This window comes from Varanus komodoensis, unplaced genomic scaffold (assembly GCF_004798865.1).
Source record: "Varanus komodoensis strain SLA01 unplaced genomic scaffold, ASM479886v1 scaffold20_1, whole genome shotgun sequence".
Classification (NCBI taxonomy): Eukaryota; Metazoa; Chordata; class Lepidosauria; order Squamata; family Varanidae; genus Varanus; species Varanus komodoensis.
The window spans coordinates 617837-639666 of record NW_025335587.1 but is presented as its reverse complement, the minus strand read 5'-3'; the positions used below and the strand labels follow the sequence as shown (position 1 = coordinate 639666).

At 40.6% G+C, this 21830-nt stretch overlaps 1 protein-coding gene across 1 annotated transcript in view; it reads left to right on the top strand.

Moving 5' to 3' along the window:
- TRABD2B (TraB domain containing 2B) overlaps positions 1–20418 on the top strand; it is a 305155-nt gene extending 284737 nt beyond the window's left edge. Inside the window, 2 exon segments of the mRNA XM_044430334.1 lie at positions 4869–5126; positions 20196–20418. Of these exon segments, the coding sequence (XP_044286269.1) occupies positions 4869–5126; positions 20196–20418 (481 nt within the window).
- Positions 20419–21830: the final 1412 nt, after the last annotated feature.

The following is a 21830-nucleotide window of genomic DNA, read 5'->3' as shown; positions in this document are numbered from 1 at the left end:
ACCCAATTCCAGATTGCTTCCCTGCATACCTCCCCTCCCCTCCCCTCCCCTCCCGGTCCTGCTTTCTTTGTCTGGGAAGCTTCATTCTTGGTAAATACAGTCTTCCAATAGCGCATAGCTTCTAATTTTGAAAAGCGTACTAAGACATGAGTATATGGAAGTGGTAGCTGTCATCTCTATGCTATGATCAGACCTACACAACTAAGACTTATCTACAGTGTTATTGTCTACTAGCAAGATAAAAGGTGGCCAGACCTGGGGAACACTCCCTGTTTCAAAGACCAGGTGTAACATGTACCAAGCCAAAAATCCCTTTACATTTTGGCTTGGCTCATAAATAAACTTGACCCAATTCCAGATTGCTTCCCTGCATTTTCCTTTTGCCACAGTGAAATGGGCTCCTTGGAGATTCATGAGGCTTTATCATCAGGATGTTACTGTTGTGAATTTCCCTGGACTTGGGCCCAAATTGCAATTTCCAAACATGTTTGTACTGCACAGTCCCACCCCCAACTCCCCATCCACACAATCACTGTTGCTAAAACATTGAATGGAGAGGGCAGAAAAGGTTGCAAGGAAACTAGGCAGATTCCAAGCTTTGTTACCTCTCCAATGACATCACAGAGACCACAACATGTGGAGCCTAGAGTGGGACTAATGATAAGATTTGTGGATTTGGACCTGTTCTTTATCAAATCCAACATTTGGAGACTTCAGAGCCTCTACTGGAGTTGGTTTCTGGGATGGTTCACCTTCCAACATGATTTCCTGCCTCTGAGGAGAAGTCTGTTCACATGAGCTCACAACTCATAGCGATGAGCATTTTAGTGCTATCTTGAACTATATTTGGGCAACAGTGGCCAGTTAGAGGTAAACCCAGTGTGAGAGGCAGACTCAGCAGTTCTAGTTCCAATGGAGATTAAGGACAACTGAAAGGTAGACACCTCATTCCAGCTGTCAGGATCTGGGCTGCTCTAGTGGCCAGAACCAGAACAACCACCACCACTGTATTCATAGGAGCAGTCCCAAGCCCTGCTGGAGCTCTCATTCTACTGATGAGCACCAGCCGGGAGTTCCTGGGGGAAGACCAACAGAAGAGCGAGCTTCTCCCTCCAGGACTGGTAACTTCCTGTAGCTGTGGAGCCTGTACCTTGCCCAACCTCTCCTGCCTCCTGTCCTGTTCCCTCAACAGCACAGGGTCTTCTGTTTGCTGCTGTGCCTGCATCCTGCTGGCCTTTTCTGTTCCTGCTCCTGGTTCCTGCTGTGCATTCTGCATCATGCCATGCCTCCTGCATCCTCCTGTATCTCCTACCTGTCTATGTTGCCTTGCTGTTGTGCCTGCTTCTTGCCTGACCTATATCCTGCCTCACTGCAAGGCAAGGCTTCCTGCAAGCTGTGGTTTGGCTCCTGCATCTTGCGTATCCCTTGCTGCATCCAGTTCCTGTTGTGGCATGTCTCTTGCCTTGCTGTATCTCTTCTGCCCTGTTATCCTACTTCCACCTCTGTTTGTCCTCTTGGCTGTTGCTCCTGTTGCTTGGCTTGTTCCTGACCATGTCCTTGTTCTGCCTCATGCATTCATCTGGTTCTTGACCTTGGAGTGTACCAGGACTATGATTTAGACATTTAATTAAATCCTGCTTCTGGACTCTGCCTTGCCTGAAGCTCTAATTGTCCTGGTCCTGGTGACTCTGTTGCTCTTGTTTTGTCTCACGCCCTGGCTATGGATCAACACCAGCTATATTTCACTGACTCCTCTTCACACTCCACTTTGTCCAGCATCTCCTGCATTTATTCCCTTTGCAATGGCCTGTCCTGGATGGTTTTAAAAGCCAAGGAAACTTTTTTTTCCACATGGTGCCTCCTCTTTCTTCCTGTATTTCAGTTTACATTATAAAATTAATATTGCTTTAAAAATTAAATATAAGGCTATCCAACAAATTAGGTGTAAAATAATTGTTCCAAAAAGCAATAATTGTTGCCATTTAAACAAGTTCATGCACACACAAACAAAATGCAATAATTTCTATTGTGCAACATTTCTGTTGTTACCTTTTCTATCGTCTCAGGTCCAAAATGTAGGTGGCCAGTGTCTGATACTGGAACAACAGGACCACAGATTATGGAGGTAGACAGAAGTCCTAACAGCTTCTTTCAAAGAAGTGCTCACTAAGAGTTGTTTACTTACTTTGAAGACTTCTTTATCATATCTAATGTTTTGTGAGCTGCCCCGAGGCTTCGGCGAATGGGGCGGCACAGAAATTTTCTAAATAAATAAATAAATATAGAGTTTTCAATATCTTTCTCTGATCACAGACAAAAGAATCATTTTTAAAGTTATAATAAACTGATATAAACATATTTTTCTCTTCTGCTTCAAATACAATAATATTTTCAAAAACAGTTCTCTATATCTTGTACAGCAGTTCTTTGTATTTTGTATATCTTGTCTGTAACCCGCCCAGGGATCTGTGTAACTAATAAATAAAGAAATACAACATGACATTACTGATTTGACTAAAATTCATACCATGCACATGTCCATCCAGCCCTATTTCCAGGCAACCTATAGAAAAGCTCTGAATCCCTTACCAAGTCTCGCATCCTACAACAATCATGAATTCCCCATTGCTGAATGTTCCCTCTTGTATTAATAAACAATTTTGTGACTAAAAAGCTGGTGTTAGATTATGAAATTCTGGACTCAACCCACTCCTGTGTTTAAGCCAAGTTTTGGGTATGCATGTTAGGATTAATTTATCCTGAATGATGTCTATCACCACTTCCTTTGCCTCCATGGGAGAGGTCTGCCTGCCTGCAGAGCTATTCATTAAGCTAACATGTCAAGTCACTTTTGCTAAGAAGCTGTGGTCCTGCAGGATTAACCCTGCAGGTAGGTGACCACATGTGGAAGTGGAGCAGGAGCTGGACTTGATGGCCTCAGAGGCCCCTTCCAACTCAACTACTGTGCAATTCTATCTAAAGGCATACAAGAGGACCTGATCTTCTTACATGTGCCTGTAGATGGGTGGGTATCGGGACAGGACGCATCCACATCCCACTCTGAAGTTTAACTTCTAGAACTACTGCAGAGGGAGCTGGATACCAAAGGACAAGTTTAGCAATTTACACTAATTAAATTGTTACCAGAAATGTAATAAGCAACCCCCCCTCAAAAAAAAAAAAGAAATAAAATATGAGAAGGAATGGTCAAAGGAAAAATATTACATCTAAGTATGGAAAGAGGATAGCAACAAGGACGCAGGGATTTTCCCGAGTGGCAGTTCAAGAGCAAGTTGCAGTCAACACAGTGAGGGCTTGAAAGTCTCACAAGAAAACTCTAAACCGGGTGTTATAGTCTCCCCCAGTGTGCATAAATGTAACATGCTTTCCTGAGAGAGCCCTGATTTCTTGGCAGAGCAGTTAAAGTAGCTTAGGCAGCAGCCCACCCAAAATGTGGACTGAAGCAGCTGGGCTTTGTCTCATGATGTCTGGCAACATTTTTCCTGCTACCTGTGCCGTGGTAGGACTTCTACAATAAAATACAATAATTTTTTGCCTGGAAACAGCTGCCTTCTTACACATGGCAATACGACTGCTTTTTTCTTCCTCTGTACACTTCATGACAACTATCTCCTATTTATTATTATTATTATTATTATTATTATTATTATTATTATTATTATTAGACATTTGTGTTCTGATATAAAATGAAACCATCAAAGACTCCTATCACTTATGGGAGTGCAAATCTCTCCTCTCCTCAGAATTGTCACCTCTTTCTCTCTTAACAGTTTTTAGAGGATACCAGATCAGAGGTTTTGCTTTTTGACTTGTTTATTCCAAAAATGCATAAGAATTATACTCTGCTTGATGGAGGTTGCTCTCATAGGAAAGGGCACCCCTAGGTTTGCTCTCTTGACATATTAAATTCTTGTCTAGAAGGCAGGCAACCTTCACAGCAGTTATGGATATCTATGAGTGCCAAGACTTTCATTTTTATCATAAAAATAAATGTCTAGTTTATGTATTAGTGCCCCCCTGAAGGCAAGTCATAAGATCATGTACATTAATTTCTTTTGCATTGCTGCTTCAGGAGATAAAAAGTACAAGCATTTGCCAAGCGTATTGTATTTACTTCTCAGATCCTAACAATTGTTGCAAAATTGTCTGTGTGTGGGGAGGGGCAAGCACATAAAATGGCAAGCACTTATAACAAGATTGTTCATGCATGAGAAATGCCTCTGTGGACCATGGGCAGAGAATGGAGAATAGATGCAAAGAATTCTTGTAATGACAAACAGCCTCACCGCGCAATTCATTAAAATCAATAAAACAATATTAGCTTGTGTTTGGCATTGCCTTTAATGCAGTAGCAGAATGATACTATGAAGCTTAAAGCTGCAATATTCCTTATTGTTAGCAAAAGTCTTCCTAATGAACGCAAAATTAGGGAGCATTAGGGAGTGAGAAAGAACTCGATGGCTAATTGAAGCAACGTTTATCCCCCCAAGTATCCTTGTAGCATCCTTGCTGAGCATCTGTGCAAACCTGGTTTTCAAAAGTCTCTAAATATTTCCTTGCAGCTCCCCTATACAGTTTATTAATCTTTCAATTGCTGTTAACAAAAAACATATTTCTCTATCCAGATTCTTTTGCTTTTACAGCATCTAATTCTTCCATCTCGTGCCTTGAATGGGATAGAAGTACTACACAGGACTCCAGTTACCCATATATCACTGTAGCAGAATAAAAATACTTTTTGTACTTAAATACAGTATTGTATGAGTCCATCCAGTGTTGCATATCTGGATTTTTCTCACATGGTTATTCGCACATCACTTCTTGATAAACTTCCTTTGCAGGTCTAGGGCAAACATCAATCCACCTTCAAAGGGCTCTCCTGCCACAGCTGCACCTACCATCAATTTTTTTGAGCATGTACAACCATCTTCATCTTCAATGCCTCCCCATTACAGTGAAGAAGACAGCCTTCCTCCACACCTCCTCCTGCCAGATAGCATCAGTCAGCTGGAAGAGTTTGGGCGGCAGAAGAAGTGGCACAAGAAGCAATATAAAAACCATCGCCAAAGACAATTCAATGACCTCTGGGTCCGGATAGAAGATGGGTGAGTTTACCTGAGGGAGAGCTACGCAGTGGTGCTTAGCACTGGCTATGTGTGTGTCTTCCATAAGCTTTTCAAAATGACTACTCCCTGTGTCCATGGGACTATTATAAATAGATAAATACACTGATGTACATTGATTGAGTGAGTGAGTGAGTGAGTGCCATAGGGTACAACCTACAAGTTTGATTTGATTAGCTCCCATCAGTTGCGGGAGAAATCAGAGTGCAGCAAGAACAATAACCCAGCCTCCTTGGGACCCACACACTTTCCCCTAGTCACTTCCCTAGTAGACGACAGCAGCTGCCAATGTCCCTTCCTGAGAAGGCTTACCTGACAGTGGTGATGCTAGGATGGGCAAGTCCTCCAGGTGCAAGGGAAGGGGAAGCTGGCAGCTAAGCAGCATCACTACTAGAATCAAAATAGTTTCAGTTTTAGTTTGTGGGGATGGCCAATAAGGGTAGCATCTCAAGGCCTCCCAAAACCTTGAAGGAGCTCTGCTAGAGAAGCATTATGTGTTTGCTAATGCATAACTTCTTTGTTGATCCACAGAACTATGCACTTATGAAAATGATTGTCTATTATATTCATGGGGTACAATTGCATACACTAAGAAATAACCCTACCCTGGATATTTGTTGAGGCAAAGCACAAACAAGATGAGGCCCTTTGCTTCTATAGTCAGTTTGACTCCAGCTGAAGGAAGGCCAATGGAAGGCAAAGTACTTCCATCATGATTAGTCTATTCATCTTTTCTCCAAGGACCTTAGAGCAGCATACATGTGGTAGAAGGTAGAGGCTTAAGCCAGATCAATTTGGCTCCAAGGATGGAACTACAACAAGTAGCTTCAGATTGCTTGTACAATCAGGAAATCCAAACCTGATCAGAGTTTCTGGAGCAGGGAACCTTGTTAAGTGTCTTGGGACAAATGTGCTCGAGACAAATGAGACAAAGTCCTTTCAGAGCTTTGTGGTAAACAGATGAAATTCCTACAACCAACCACATATTCAGGGAAGCTGGGGACAGGGTTTGCATGCCTGTATCCCTACCTCGTTTAGTCTTCAAGTTAAACAAGCTAAAGAATATACTCATAATATTCTTAATATAATATTAAAATGACATCAGATTGAGAGTAGCAGTAATAACATTTAAAATGTGTTTTCCTCCATATTCACATAGTTCCCCACAAAATCAGATATTTTTAAATCTCATTGCTCGTAATTTGCAGGGACAATGGAGGTTGGGCTTCTGTGAATGACCATATCCCTTCTTCAGGCTGCTGCAAAGAAGTGCCTGAATAGGGCTATTTTCTAATACATGATTGTTCTATTCCAGTGGTGGCGAACCTTTGGCACACGTGCCACAGTGGGCACACAGAGCCCTCTCTGTCGGCACGCCAGCCAAGTCACCCCAGCATCGCCCCAGCGCACATAGGGGCAATGCGCATGCTCGGGAAGGAGTAGCGGCACCAGGCGATGATGTCACGAGCCACGACTCATTAGCCACAACTCATCCAAGCTTTTGCATGGCTGGTCAGTGTGCTGCCAAGGATATATATATATATATATTTGCTTGGACTGGCTGTGAGTTGTTTTTTCTAAACTAAAACCTCACTTTTCAGGTTTTATTGCCGTGCTGGCACTTTGCGATAAGTGGGTTTTGGGTTGCAGTTTGAGCACTTGGTCTCTAAAAGGTTCACCATTACTGGGTTAGAGTTAGAAAAATGTGGTGTCCTGGCATGATTTTGATGGTTGGAATGTGTTCAGAATGGGCAGAAATGATGAACAGTGCAGAAAAAGCTACTCAAGGAAGGCTTTTTCAAAATCACATTAATTTCAATGGAACTTTATCCCTGTATTAGGGTTAGAGGTGTGCACCAGGGTAGGGTTAGGGTTAGAAAAACGAGATGTCCTGGCACGATTTTGATGGTTGGAATGTGTTCAGAATGGGCAGAAATGATGAACAGTGCAGAAAAAGCTACTCAAGGAAGGCTTTTTCAAAATCACATTAATTTCAATGGAACTTTATCCCTGTATTAGGGTTAGAGGTGTGCACCAGGGTAGGGTTAGGGTTAGAAAAACGAGATGTCCTGGCACGATTTTGATGGTTGGAATGTGTTTGGAATGGGCAGAAATGATGGGCTGTGTAGAAAAAGTTACCCAAGGAAGGCTTTCTCAAAATCGCCCCTTTCAGTGGTATTTTACCCCTATATTAGGGTTAGGGGAATGCACCAAGGTACGGTTAGGGCAGTGGTGGTGAACATATGGCACGCATGCCACAGCGGGAACACAGAGCCCTCTTTGTCAGCATGTGAGCCAAGCCTCCCCAGCATTGCCCCAACAGCCGAGAATCGGATAAAAGCGCACATACAGGCCATGCGCATGCTTGGAAAGGAATCATGGCACCAGGCGATGACGTCACAAGCCATGACACATTAGCTACAACTCCTCCGAGCTTTCACATGGCTGGTCAGGGCACTGCCAAGGATATATATATATACATTTGCTTGGACTGGCTGTGATTTGTTTTTTTCTAAACTAAAACCTCAGTTTTCAGGTTTTATTGTAGTGTTGGCACTTTGTGATAAATAAGTGGATCTTGGGTTGCAGTTTGGGCACCCAGTCTCTAAAAGGTTCGCCATCCCTGTTCTATTCTGTCACAGCCGGGGAGAAGAGGCCAGTTTTCTGAAGGTATATCCAGTGTACTATACCATCCTAGACAGACAGATTAAACCAAGAAATGTAGCATCTGTAAGAAACTGGATAGAAAGAGCATGTTCATATTAAGTGACTCATCTACTTGAGAGGCTTCCTGCTATACTGTTATTAAAAGTGAGAAGAAAGGCAAAGAACTAGGCAAGATGACCTGGAACTAAATAGCAATGTAAACATTTGTTATCAAGCATTAGGTATCTGTTCTCCTGTAGAGGAGAGGTGACAAGCCCTAAATTAGACAGTTAATATTTAACTTCAATTTTTTGTACTATATTTCATAAGTTCCAAGAGAGAACCTGGCCTCCCTTCTTCCCCAAGGTGTCCCTTCTTCCCACAGAATGTACTTCTATATGTGTAGAAGGCAAATCATGTTATACTGGGAAAGGGAAATAATACAAGCAAGAATGGGATTTTTGTTTCATGCTCACAATTGGTACTTAGTCCAAAGGAGTATCATTGTAAAAGCTTTAGCAACTATCACCTTATTTTATGTGAATGTTCTTTCAGTCTATAAGTTAGAGCACAAACATACACATGGGCCAGCCCTGTGGTGAAAGGCAGAAAATACAATGAACTATACTAACTATCGCCGGAAATAGCCACCCTTATCAAATGGAACTTCAGCCAGACAGTTTGTCCTTTTTGCAGGCAATGCTGTAATTCAAAGCACGATACTGTCAGGTACAACAAACCTTCAATTTTATTTAACAGCTCCTGAAAGGTGAATTTCACTAAATAAAGTGGGATTTCAAGGTGTTTCAAGACACATCATTCATCTTCATGAAAGGAGAAGCTGTGTTTCTTTGGAGTCTGTGCTTTTGACATCTTAATGGATAAAATTCAAATCAGACTATTTTTCCCCCACAAAGAGATTTTGAGATTGTGAAATAGCCATTGCTTGTTTTATTTCAAGTTCTGTTCTTCACCTGCTATTTATTCAGTACATTAAAATCTAATCTAGGAGTTTAGTAGTGGCACAGAAATTTAAAAAGACACAACCTGATTGAAGAAGTGTCCCAAAACTTGAGATAGGATGTGCAAGTGACATTGATATGGAACATAACAAGCTTTGTGTCTACTGACTGATTTTGGATACGTTGTCATGTGATATACCAGGAAGCTTTGGATGCCATCTTAAAAATATGTTGGCCTTGTGAACACCTTGTCTCCACAAGGATATCACATTGCATAGAAGCTGCTTCCATATCCACCCTGCCCTCACAACACACACTTTTTAGGGAAGGAGAGTAAATGGGTGGTCCACAAATTTTTAAAATGGCACCCATCTAAACAGGAATTTAAGAGGCGGTTGGGCTCATATGCGTTAGAAGGATAAGCACTCTGTCAATCTGGTTATAATTACGTAGGAAGTCCCATTTCATGCTTCTCTGCTGAGCCTGCCTCTTCAAGAACTAGTGAACTAGGCTGCTGCATTTTTCATGTTTCTGAGCTCTTTTCTTAACCATGCCACCTCTTACGACATGGCACATACCTATCTCAACATTATTTTACAGTTACACTTCCCCATGAGTAGGATAAGACAGTACATTTAACGAACAATATCCAATACTCTGAAAGAGTAGTGTGAGCAATGGGAGAGGTCTTGCCTGCCTTACTCCAAGAAGCATAGGAAGCTGCTGTGCTCTGAGTTAGACCATTTGTTAATCTGCCTCCGCTCTGTTAACGTGGACTATCAGGTAGTCTCCAGAGCTTTCAGGCCTATCTGGAGATGCTGGGTATTGAACCTTGGACATTCTGCATGTAAAGGAGGGACGTTGCCCCTGAGCTACATCCCCTCCCAGCATCACAGATTATTCTTTTGGTCACTCTCCTGACAATGCCAAGCTTTGACAGGCCAATAGCAGCCTAAAGGGGACCATCTCTCTACTTTTGCAACGTGTCTTCCCTTCTTAAATCAGCGCTTTTCCTAGAACCCAAATTAACAAAATTGAGACTGTCAAACTTGGAGCACATCGTGCTCCAAGTCAAGACTCCCTAGAGAAAACAAACATTCTAGGAAAGCTGAAGGCAGAAGAAGAAAGGAAAGACCCAGTTATGAGATGGATTGGCTCCATAAAGAAGTCACAGCCTTGAATTTACAAGAACTGGACAAGGCTTTCATGGGCAGGACATTTTGGACGTCTTTCATACAGAGGATCTCCATAAATCAGAGATGACAACACGCAGCAGTAACAACAACTTCCCTTTTCATTTTATAGTTTATAATATACTTCAGTTTGCATTTTTTAAAAATATCACTTTTGGGTGACCATTGTTTTTATTTCACATTTATTCAATAAATAAATTAATTGACCACCACACCTGGATTCTATTTCCTAAAATGAAGACAGTGTTTGAAGGGGGGGGGGGGACCCTGTCCCTTGTGTTTAGGCAATACCACTGTAGGAGTGAATGGAGCATTTGGAAGGAAGTGCTTAAGATAGTCAAGCTGCATTATGTAATCTTGTGAATAGCCTTTAAATTATGTTCACATGTATTTGTTCTTTCCCATCTGGCAAGAGACTCCTGACATAAATCAGCTAAGAGAAGAGGCTCATATCCACCTTTCAGTGTCGGGCTATATAACCTTGCCCAAGCCCCTGAGGCAGCACCTGTGCAACTGGCCCAACATCTGCTCTTGGCAGCCCCAGTTTCCTGATAAATATGGTGACTATTGACTTGACATGGAAGTAAAATAATGGCACAGCACAACTCGACAGTGTCTGTGAGGAAGAAGTAAATCTCTTCACTCATTGTCTCTGCTGACAAGCTCTCTTTCCCTGGATGGCTTTTACCAGAGCTCTTTGGATTAGCTGTCTGGTCAGAGTGTTCACGATATATTAATTAAACTTCCTTGTATCTTTTCATATGATGAGTAGGCTAGGAGAGAAAGCCACTTATTGTATTAGTGCAGGTTCTCAAGTTCCTACAAGTGCAACTTCACATTATTAAAATAGCAGCAATTAATTTTTGCACACTCACATCCTTAACATTATTTTAGCACTCATAACCTTATTATGTTTATCAGTATCATTTTCCTTGCCATTCTCAAATATTTCATGAGCAAACAGTTGCTTTTTGCACTGGAGTTTACCATGGAACATGACACAACCTGACTGAGCTAGCCAATACCTTGGAAGTCAGAAACAAAATTAAAGTAACCTTGTTAGGCTGCAGCACTCGGCTGAAATTTAGTAAGGACAAATGCCAGATCCTGTACCTAGGAAAAAGAAACCAAATATTTAGGTACAAGATGGGAGACATCTGGCTCAGTGATACTGCCAGTGAGAAGTGATCTAATTACTCTAGATCACAAGCTGAATATGAATCAACAGTGTGGTGTGGCTGCAGAAAAGGATGATGCAATTCTGGGTTTCATTAGAAGAAATATCATTTCAAAATCATGTGAAGTACTAGTTCCCCTATACTCAGCACTAGTTGGGCCTCATCTTGAATACTGCCATCAGTTCTGGGCACCACACTTTAAGATCGATACAGACAAAGTGGAAAGAGTTATGAGGAGGGCAACAAGGATGATCAGGAAGCTGGCAACACAGCCTTGAGAAGAGATGACTGAGGAGAGGCATGATAGAACTCTTTAAGTACTTCACATAGAGGAGAGCTGGGATCTCTTTTCCATCATCCCAGGCTGCAGGACACAGAATAATGGGCTCAAGTTACATGAAGCCAGACCAGGAAAGCAATACGGCAAGTATTGAAGTCAAGAAGCAGCTGAATAGTCATCTGTTAGGGTGCTTTAATCTGGATTGAGCAAGAGGTTGGACATGAAGAACTGATTAGCCCCTTCCCCTTCCTAAACAGAACAAATAATATGCAGGCCTGTGCACAGCAACATAAATGCAGACATATCTTGATCATACATATGTATATTGAATAATGTATATAATCATGTAGAAGTGTACAGTCCCACCCACCCAAACCCCCATGTTTCTAGCCATTGTGATGACAACAATAGCTTCAATCTGTTGTTCTAATCTCAGAAACTGCCACACCCATGTGGACACACACACCTCTCAGTAAGTTTTCAGTTGTCAAAGTGTGCGAATTCAGAACCTTGAATATTCCCTCCACTTCGTAGTTCAAGGTCTGCTGCTTTCTCTGATCATTTGCAAAAGGGAACAAGAGAGAACAGTTTACAGGAATTTGGCCTGTGGCCTCTCAAGCCCTGGGGAACTGTTGGACTGAAATGTTTCCTCCAAGGCAGCTTTCCTCACTTCTGCTCATCAGCTGCAATCATGCAGCTGATAATGGTGTGGAAATAATCACCTAGATGCTGAAATGCATGTCATAAAGATGCTGCATAGGCCAGTCCAGAGGTCTCAGTACCATTATGATGAGACACCAGTTATATTTTTTTATCATAGGAGATGGATGTTATCATAGAGAACAGAACACCCAAACAAGTATTAGGCTATTTATTATTTAAAATAGCCTTCTTTTCTTTCTAAGCAGCAAAGTCATTCCTCCCCATGAGAAACAGTTATAGTAACTGGGATTGTTTAGTTGCGGGAGAGAGTACAGGGAAACAGACATGTTTAAAATTATGAAATTATGCATGGTATGGAGAAAGTAGGTTGTAATACCAGAACCCAGGATCATCCCATGAAGTGACAGGTGGGACATTCAGGACAGGTGGAAGGAAGTCCTATAGTAGCAGTAATCTATGTTCTGATAATATCTAAATTAGATTACTGCAATGTACTCTGTGTGGGGCTGCCCTTGAAGACTGTTTGGAAGCTGCAGCTTGTGCAAAATGCGGCAGCCAGATTAAAAAGGGGCACCAGATGGTCAGAGCATATAACATCAGTTTTGACATGCTTATATTGACCACCCATATGCTTCCAAGCCCAATTCAAGGTACTGGTTTTAACTTATAAAGCCCTACACAGCTTGGGTCAGAATAATCATTTTTCAAAGGCAGCTTCACATGCAGCATGTTATAGTAGACCAATCTGGAATTTTGTGTCTTCCCCAGAAAAAGTCACAACTGGTAAGAAGCTGGTAAAAAGCAATTCTAGGCAACAGTGCCTCCTGAGCTTCTGATAGAATTGCCTGGGAACACTCCCAAACCCCATGTGTGCTTCAAGAGGGCATGCAATCTCAGTCAACACAGGATGTGTTCTTATCAACAGGTGAGCTAATATCATATCCAGAAGTACTTCCATATCCCCTAGTTTAAGTTTGAGGATATCCCTCCATATCCAGTATAACATTTTGCACAAACAGCAAATCCCTAGGAATCACTTCCCTGGAATCAGGAGCATACGGATGCCCTGCTCCAACTCTGGGGTGACCCTACCCAATGCATGATATACCATACTGCCTAACCTATAGGTCAGGATTCCAACCTGCTCGTCCTGATCTCCCACATTCCTGTTCCTAGTTCTTTGTATCCATAGCAATTTATTTTCCTCTTAAATTATCCAACTCTAATTATGTATATATCTTGTTTAATCTCAAATGCCTGCTCCTAGGAGTTGCAGACTAGAAGAACAGGTGGCAGACTGCAGCATTTTCTAGGCGGATAGATAGCACATGCTTGGAGCAGCCAAGAAAGACTCTCACTCTCTCACTCTTAATGAAATCTGTAGAACTGCAAATGCAAACAGAAAGCCTGTGTGGAGTTGAATGAATATTCCTGTACCTGCAACTTACTTTCTAAGGCTTGCTTGGCATGGAGTGCTAAACAAAGAACATATTTCACAAATAGCAAGCTGAGGGTTTTTTTAAAAAATTCTTACTGGATGTTTCTATTTTATATTTGAGACAGAGTAAGCTCTTAAATAAAACATTTGGCCTGTAAGGTTTTTATGAAGTCTGTTGGGTTTTATTAAGCGGAAACAATTCTATTGATATGAATTTACATGGTAGGAATCTTCATAACTTAAATGCGGGGAAGGATCTGTACTAAGGACCTTCCTATATTCATCACCTTGCAGTACCCTGAGTCAACTTCTGGTGCTCCATCGCTCTCTGTTGGGGGATCACCACCACCTAAGTCTCTCCGGGGTCTCCCTTTCAAAAAGGAAAGTTGTTGTTCAGTGCCTGGCAGCCAGTGGCCACCGTTTTAGATCTCCCACAGCACCTGCAATATAATGTCACTGTGGCCACCTTGCATGGAGATAGTTTGCATCCTTGTGCATTCCTGATTAGGAGCAACATTGTACCAACTATTTTCTATGCCAGGACCCAGTTCTATAATATGTAAGCCAAGCTAGAGAGACTTTGTAATATTTGTTGCAGATTAAACATATCTGTTTAGCAAGCCACAGCTATGCGTACCCCATCCTTTCCCCATTCACTGCTGATTTTGTTGGTCTGTTCCAGGGCCCAAAGAAGCATGAGTTTCAAGAACACTTGTCATTTTCAGTATCTCATGTATACCCTGTTATTTGACCACATGTTAGTTGGCTACCTCAAAGGAATGTATTGCCTTTGTCTATGATCCATGCACATGTTTGTCCATGCTGATGAATTATAGGGAATCAGGAGACCACTGATTAGCAGGTGTACTGGTAGATCTTTATAATTTATGAATAGGAACCACTCCATTCATATTTTCCATATCACAGCTTTCACTTGCCAGATGCTACCTAAGACTTCATCTGAAATACCTTACACTAATTCCTCATTGTTCAGCATAGAGTTGGTGTGTGCAGGCAGGGGTGCAGTGATTACGGTTATCCTGCTTTGGTATCAAATCCATAAAGAGAAAAACATATACATCAATGAAGGTGGATATGCATTAAACTGGGGGCAGGAGACTTGATTTAAGAGGGTGTTCAATACAGATCTACCCAAAAACATTTTAATCATTTATAATGGCTAAACAGTGAGTTCTGTCCTGTCTGTGAACTCTACTGTGGGATTGTTCTTCATGCTGGTTTAAGTTTGCAGATAATGTTTGTGAATTGTTTGATGGTTTCAGGAGTATTAAATCAAGCATCCATGTAGAGTGTGTCGAAGACTGTTGCAATAGTTAAGTATCATAGACCCAAAAGAGTTTCAGTTTTCACCTATCTCAGCTATTTGCAATGAATTCCACAGTCTAAGAGCCTTTTCCAGCATATTTCCTGAAACATACAGATGGCCTGGAGAAACATTATTTCTTGAGATGGCCTGAAGATTTTAAACTTGTGTAACTGTTAGTTAAGCTCCCCAAATAGGTGTTTGGCCATCAGGTTTCTCTTGTGCAACAGATGCTTCAGTTGGCAACATGTCTCAAGCAAGTCCTGCTGGGTCTTGAGTAAAGACGAGTCTAGGAAGCTGAGATCATGTCACTAAAAGGATGGGGCTGGGACAAACAAAGCATTTCTGATTCAAGGATGACAGGAGAATGCATCAGAATATGCCACATTTTGGTCAAGTGACAGTTAAACTGGAATCACAGGATACATGCAATTGCCATAGATGTGACCATAAACTTTGGTCCTCCCAGCTACAGAATTTGAAGGATCAGAACACTACAGGTAATAGGAGTTCCAATTCATCAGAGCTCATTTTAATTAATTTTAATTTTAAGCCATGTTTAGCTGAGAATCAATTATCTATTTTAGACTCCTTTTGTACTGGCCACTATTGGGTATCATAACTGTCTTATTCCAGAAGTGAGGGAGCTTTCACTTGTCTAAATGATCCAGAAATGTCACCGCTTGGATGAGATGAGAAATAGCACATAGATCATTTATGGCACACCATTCACATCCAAGCTTTGTGTCTATTATTGAATTTATTCTGCCTTGGGTGTCTGTAAAGGGCTGGCAAAATAAACAGCACACACAGAAAGTCTTGTCTCTGCACAGGGACTTGGATGAATAATGGGATGGATGCTTAATGGGAGGCTGTGTCAACTGTGCTTGTGAGTCATGGAATAGAATTATGAAGGAACATTCCCAAAATATTACAAAAGCATCAAAGCATTTCTAAGGTAGTGGGAAGAAGCGCAAAAGGAAGAGTTAATATTGTCTTCTTTTGCCTGAGGACCACACAGACACTTCATGAGAATCCATGTCACTTTTCAGCTATATATGAGTAACCTTGAACAGTTATACCAATAAGAAAGAAAGAAAGAAAGAAAGAAAGAAAGAAAGAAAGAAAGAAAGAAAGGATTGTTTTCTGACAGTCTCTGGTATTAATAAGGATGAAATTCTTGTTGTTTCCAAATCAGAAAGGACTCCCACATCTTTAAATCATTAGATGGGGGATGGAGTAATCACTCCAAGGGCATGCTTCAAAGGTTACTGGATTTTACAAGGCATTCACTCCTCTGCAGTTGTCTGAGAATTAACCTAAGCACAAATTCATCTCCTTTTCCTTCTCAGTAGACAACATCTTTACAATAATTGGCTTTTTTCAGGGATGCTGCTGCATCTTCACAATACAATTGAGAGAGGGAAAGAACATTGGGAAAAAGTTCAAAAAGATTTGCAATACAAGCAAATCTGGAAGTCCTTTGTAACAATAGACTTTCTTGCCTCATGTCCATTTGAACATTTATGATTACGTGGTGTCAAAAATGAGATGTTGTGATCATTGCAGACCTCACTACCAGGTTGGAAAGGTTGGGGCCTGGACTACACGAGAACAAAGTTGTCTGTTTTAATAGCTGAACCAATAGTGGTGAAAACAGAGAAACAACCTTGAGTTGCAGGGCTGGAAATACATAAGCCTACAGAAGCACAATGAGCAAAAAGAAAAGAGAGTTTTCTACTAGAAGCAACTTGTGTTGGTTGCTCAAACTCTGAACTCCACTTTCTTTTCTTCAAGCATATTTTCCTTCCTACAGAAAATTAGGATGGAACTTACAGATTGTTGATGGAGTCCTATGCCCAAATCACTTCCTGTTTCTCCTTTGTCCCTCCATTTCTCATTCATTAACATTGTTCTGACTTATGCCAACCACCAATGCATTATCAGCATCACTCATGCCTATTACAGCCTTGATAGCCTAGTCCATGTTTTAAAAAATCTGAAATAAAGTAAAATATTTATCCTAAATAGGATACAAATGATGGTCAAATTAATGTCAACAGTGTTGTTTTATGGAGCCTCACTTAATTCAGTTTGTTACTGAAGAACTAGAGATAATTACTGTGCTCCATTTAGATTACATTCATACTGAGAAGATATTCTGAGACAATGGTCATTGTCAAAGAAACAATTGCAGAAGAACTTTATGGGTGTTGATGCTCTCTATCATAGCTATAACGTTAAAATAAATCATCTGGGTACCTGAGCCTGAAAACGGGTAATTCCTTCAGGCAAGCTGTCTGCTGAAGAGCAATACAGATAGAATTCTTGAATACCTTATTACTGTGAATAAATATACTTTCAACTGTCTTGCACCTGGTAGGAATGACAGTCCTAAGATAAAACTGAAAATAAACTGTGAATAAGTGAATAAGAGAAATAAGTGAATTTTCAAGCAAATATACAATTCAGTTTAGTTTAGAAATAAGAGTAGGAAAAGGTTTTGAAGAAAAATAAGCTGTTCTTCCATAATGAACATGTCAGAATAATAGACAAACCATTTATGATGACAAAAGAACTAGTTAGCAATAGGGAAAGCATCTCCAATGTAAGAATGAATGAACATTAATGATACTGCCAATATGTAAAGGCCTCATAGAATATTTATTTATTTATTATTTATTAAAACATTTATATGCCTCAGGGCGGCTCACAACATGAAAAAGAATAGAAATTAGTGTGAAATTCACTGTCAGGTTACCTTAAGTGACATACTGACCATTAGCTTTGCTAATACTGTTTACATGGTTCCAGTTAGTGATGTGAAGACCTGCCTAGAATCTGGCTCTCTTGTGCTTGCCAGATGTTGTTTTTGTGCTAGGCCCTGGCCTGGGAAGCGAGGCAAGCCAAGATCAAATCCACAAATGCACATGAATGCTAGCAAGCTGGTTCTTTGCCCTGAAATATTCTCCTGCTTGGTCCCTGATGCCAATTCTCCAAGTATGATACACACCACCTGTGGACAGTGCTGAATGCACCTTCCCTCTGCCACCCACAGTACACATGAGCACGGTCCATGCACAGAAGCAGAATTCTGCTTGCACAGCAGGTACACAGGCAGTGTTTGGACAAGCTGCCTCACTTTAAAACACAACACGTGGACTCACCTCCTGCCAGACACCCGCCTGGATACCCAGTGCAAACTGGACTCAGAAAGAATGTGAGCCAGAGTCTGGGCAGCCAGGTTGAAAAAACCCAACAGATTTATTTGCACCCCCAAACCAGATTCCTCACACATCATTAATTCCAGCAGCTGGTTACTTGAAGCAAAAAGTGGAAGGCTGCTGAAACTTTATACGTAAATGTAACTTACATTGTGTGGTTGGCACAATATTGAGCAGACTGTTCAGCCTTCACTAGTTTTGGGGTGTCTGTCTCCTGCAGCAGCTGAAACATCTTCAAAGGCAGCCCCACGTAGGGTGCATTGCCATCATTTAGACTGGATACCACTGCAGCATAAATAGCTGAGGCAAGATAGGGTTGTAGCTAGTGTACCAGGTTTTGCTGGTAGGTACTGAACTGAGCTGTTGTATATTCTTTTGCACTCAGTACAAAACTTCTAGAACCTTCTGTAAGAAGTGGGTTTATAATCCTATGCACTTACTCCTGTAGGAGTGCATACGAGGGGAGACCCCCACAAAAACAGGAATTATCTTCTGGAGGTCACACCCTTTGTAGTAGCAGCTTCCTCTGCTAGGTGAGTGTTTTAGGAACCCACCTGCATCAGCGTAACTAGCTGGGTTGTTGTAAGAGACTGCGCTCGGCTTCAGTAAGGTTTTTCTGGAGACTTTTTCAAGGTGTTTGCCTATTTTGTTTACACGAACAACATATGGTGGTAAAATTTTGTTCAGCTGAGCGTTCAACAGTTTTTGACCAAAAACGGCTTGACCCTTGTGCCCCACCCAATCTTGCCTTGTGCGACTTTGTTGTTGTTGTTTCCCTGGATGAAAAAGTCTTCAGAAGGAAACATTTTGCTGATGTGAAAGAGGTAATAAAGGCATGGAAATTGATGAATTCAAAACCAGTTTTGAGCAGCAGGAAAAATGTCTCAATAGGTGTATTGCATCAAATGGAGAGTACTTCAAAAGTGATTGAAGTTTGACCATGTAAACAGAAATACACAATTTTTATAAATGAATTCCTGATTTTTTTCGGGTTCCCTCTTGTATAATCATTTAACATAACATGCCCCTCTTCACACACAGGCACATGATATTCCATTACTGCAAAAGGAATTTGACATTATATATAGGAACTTAGAAGCCATTTCAGAATAACCATTGGGAGCATCCCTTTTCAGACTAACACATCTGGAATAGTACTGCCTTTGTTATTTGATTAATTTCCTTTGATGCCAGATCATTGGTGTCATTCAAGATTATCCAGCAACACCACAAGGCAAATATGATGAGTTATTCTCTGACATAAGACAACAAGAAAAAAAGACACACTGAGAATAATCTGCTACAATTGGCTCCACATCTGGGGGTTTGTTTGTTTTTTTGTTTTTGTTTTAATGATGTCTTTTGTCTTGAAGATGAATAGAATGCACAAGCAGAATATTTTATGGCTGAAACCCCAAATTCAAATCTCGTTTATTATATGGAGCATTTACCCTGAATCATGATTCCCCTTAACTATTTATCACTCCTTTATTCTTTCAGTTACAAGAAGCATTGACATGTGATTTCTACTGAGCACACTTTTCATATTAAATAAAGTCTCTTCTTTCTATATTCATCCAAGTGAGTTTAGGTTTAAGAATAATACAAAGGTTTTTTGTTTAAAAAAATTCACATTGCATGCAATATAAAATATTTTACCCTATGCTGAAATAAGTATGAAGTGCTTGACAATGAATAGCTTTAGAGAGCACAAACATATACAAAGAGAGAGAGACTAAAGGTGGAAGGGTTGGATAAGGTTTGAGGAGGGAGGCAGGGGTGGGTTGGAAAAGCTGGATGGTAAGTAATAGGTGATAAAATGGAGATATCAGCTCAACTGTGCATGCTTTCATGTGTGAGAGAATGTGTGATTTTTTAGGTGGACCATTGCACTGTCAGTTTACTTTCCATTTTGCTATGTAGAATTCTTTGCATTAGGCCACCTTATCCTATGACAACTGTGAAGAACCACTGTGGCATGGAAAGTTTTTGACTTCCTCTCAAACTGATGGTGAGCTTCTCTCCCCTGAATTTAGACCCTGTTTGCCCCAATTCACCAGCAAAGCCCTGACACAAATGGACACTTTCTCCTAGCCCTTATGAATCACGAAAGCTTATGTTGCTCTTGTGTGTTTCCTTCTAGCACAACAACCATGCCTTCCCACATCAGGGTGACAAACGGATACATCTCAGTCAACCCATCCATTTGGTTTTCAGAACAGCTGGACCAGCAATCACCACCAGACTTGGCGTTCCAGCATCATCTCCAAAGCTCAGCCAGAAACGGCACCACGACATCGCCTTTAATTGCTTTTGTCTCTGCGGCAATGGCTCTTTTTCTGTTGGATCTACTGAATCCTTCCTGACAAAACAAGGATTGTTAAGTGCAATATCCAGGAAAGAGAAGAAGGATAACATTCAATGTGATCCTGTACATTCTCAAAGCATTTTGTCACCTGACCCTTCCTGGCAAAGGAATGGTAGCACATCTAATTGGTATGTCTCTCTTGCCCTGATATGATTTTGAAACTCTAAAGCTTTATTTTGTACATTGACTTAACATCTTCTTTTTGTAGAAGGATCTTTATTTCCCATACTGCTATGGGGTTTTGTAAAATATGTGTCTATATATATATATATACATATATATATAAATGAAAAGCAAAATAGTTTATTTATTCAACTGGTAAACTTATTGTTCTTGTTCTGAAGTGTTGAAATACTTTTTCAACAGTAGTAACAAAGGATAAATTAAAAATATCCATATCCTTCTCCAATCAACACTAATAATGGCTGAATTCATAATCTGGAAATATAAAATAATATTGTGGAGGTTTGAAATTCAGACTCTTTTCCTTAATCCCATTTTGATTGATATGTGCGATTGAAACCAAGACTTTTTAACTTTCACATTTCCGGCTCTTATGGTGGTAGGAAGTAGGAAGGAATGCTATCATGACTTTGACATGCCATGTAAATGAGGGTTGCTTTAGAAATAACTAAAACACTTTAGAAGCATCTCAAAAACTGATGGACCATTGATAATTTGCTATCATGTGGTGAATACAAGAATAGCACCAATGGGCATGCTTTCCTTTTTCTTCACTGTATAATTCTGGAGTTATCCCCAAAAATGAAAAAAATGCACCTGTCCTAAAATGGACTTGGAAATAATTATATGAAAATAATAATACATTTTAAAATGTGTTGTCTGAAACTTGCGTATATTTTGCCTATAGATTTGAGACTTTCTTACACAACCACAAGATCTAGAAACATATTTTTAACTAAAGGAAAATCTTTAACTCTTGAAAGAAATAGAGTTTGGCATAACACTGAAATGTGGCTTTTGTCTACCCAAAAGTGCCTCTGATGTTCATGGTATTCTCTTCCTCCTATTTTTACTTGTATTATGAATTTGATTTGGCTGTTTCCACTGCACAACAAAATGTATTTTATGTACAGCCTGGCAAAGGATGGTTTACAGTTGTCTTGTCCTTTAGTTATAGTTAGAAGGACAAGCAAGGTTAGAAGCGCAAGAATAAACCAGGCAGTATATAAGCTGTACATTAGCAGGATTACAAGTGCTACTCCAAGTATTCACAAAAGTGCTAAATCTCCATTCCATACATGGTGAATGCAACTTGTGGGCTGGAATTTTCAGGGTGCAAGAAAACTAGAAATAGCTTCAATTCTCACTAGTCTCTGCCCTATACATTCTCCATAATTTTTGTGGCCTTTTTTGGCCATAATTTACATGGAGAAAATAAGAAATGGT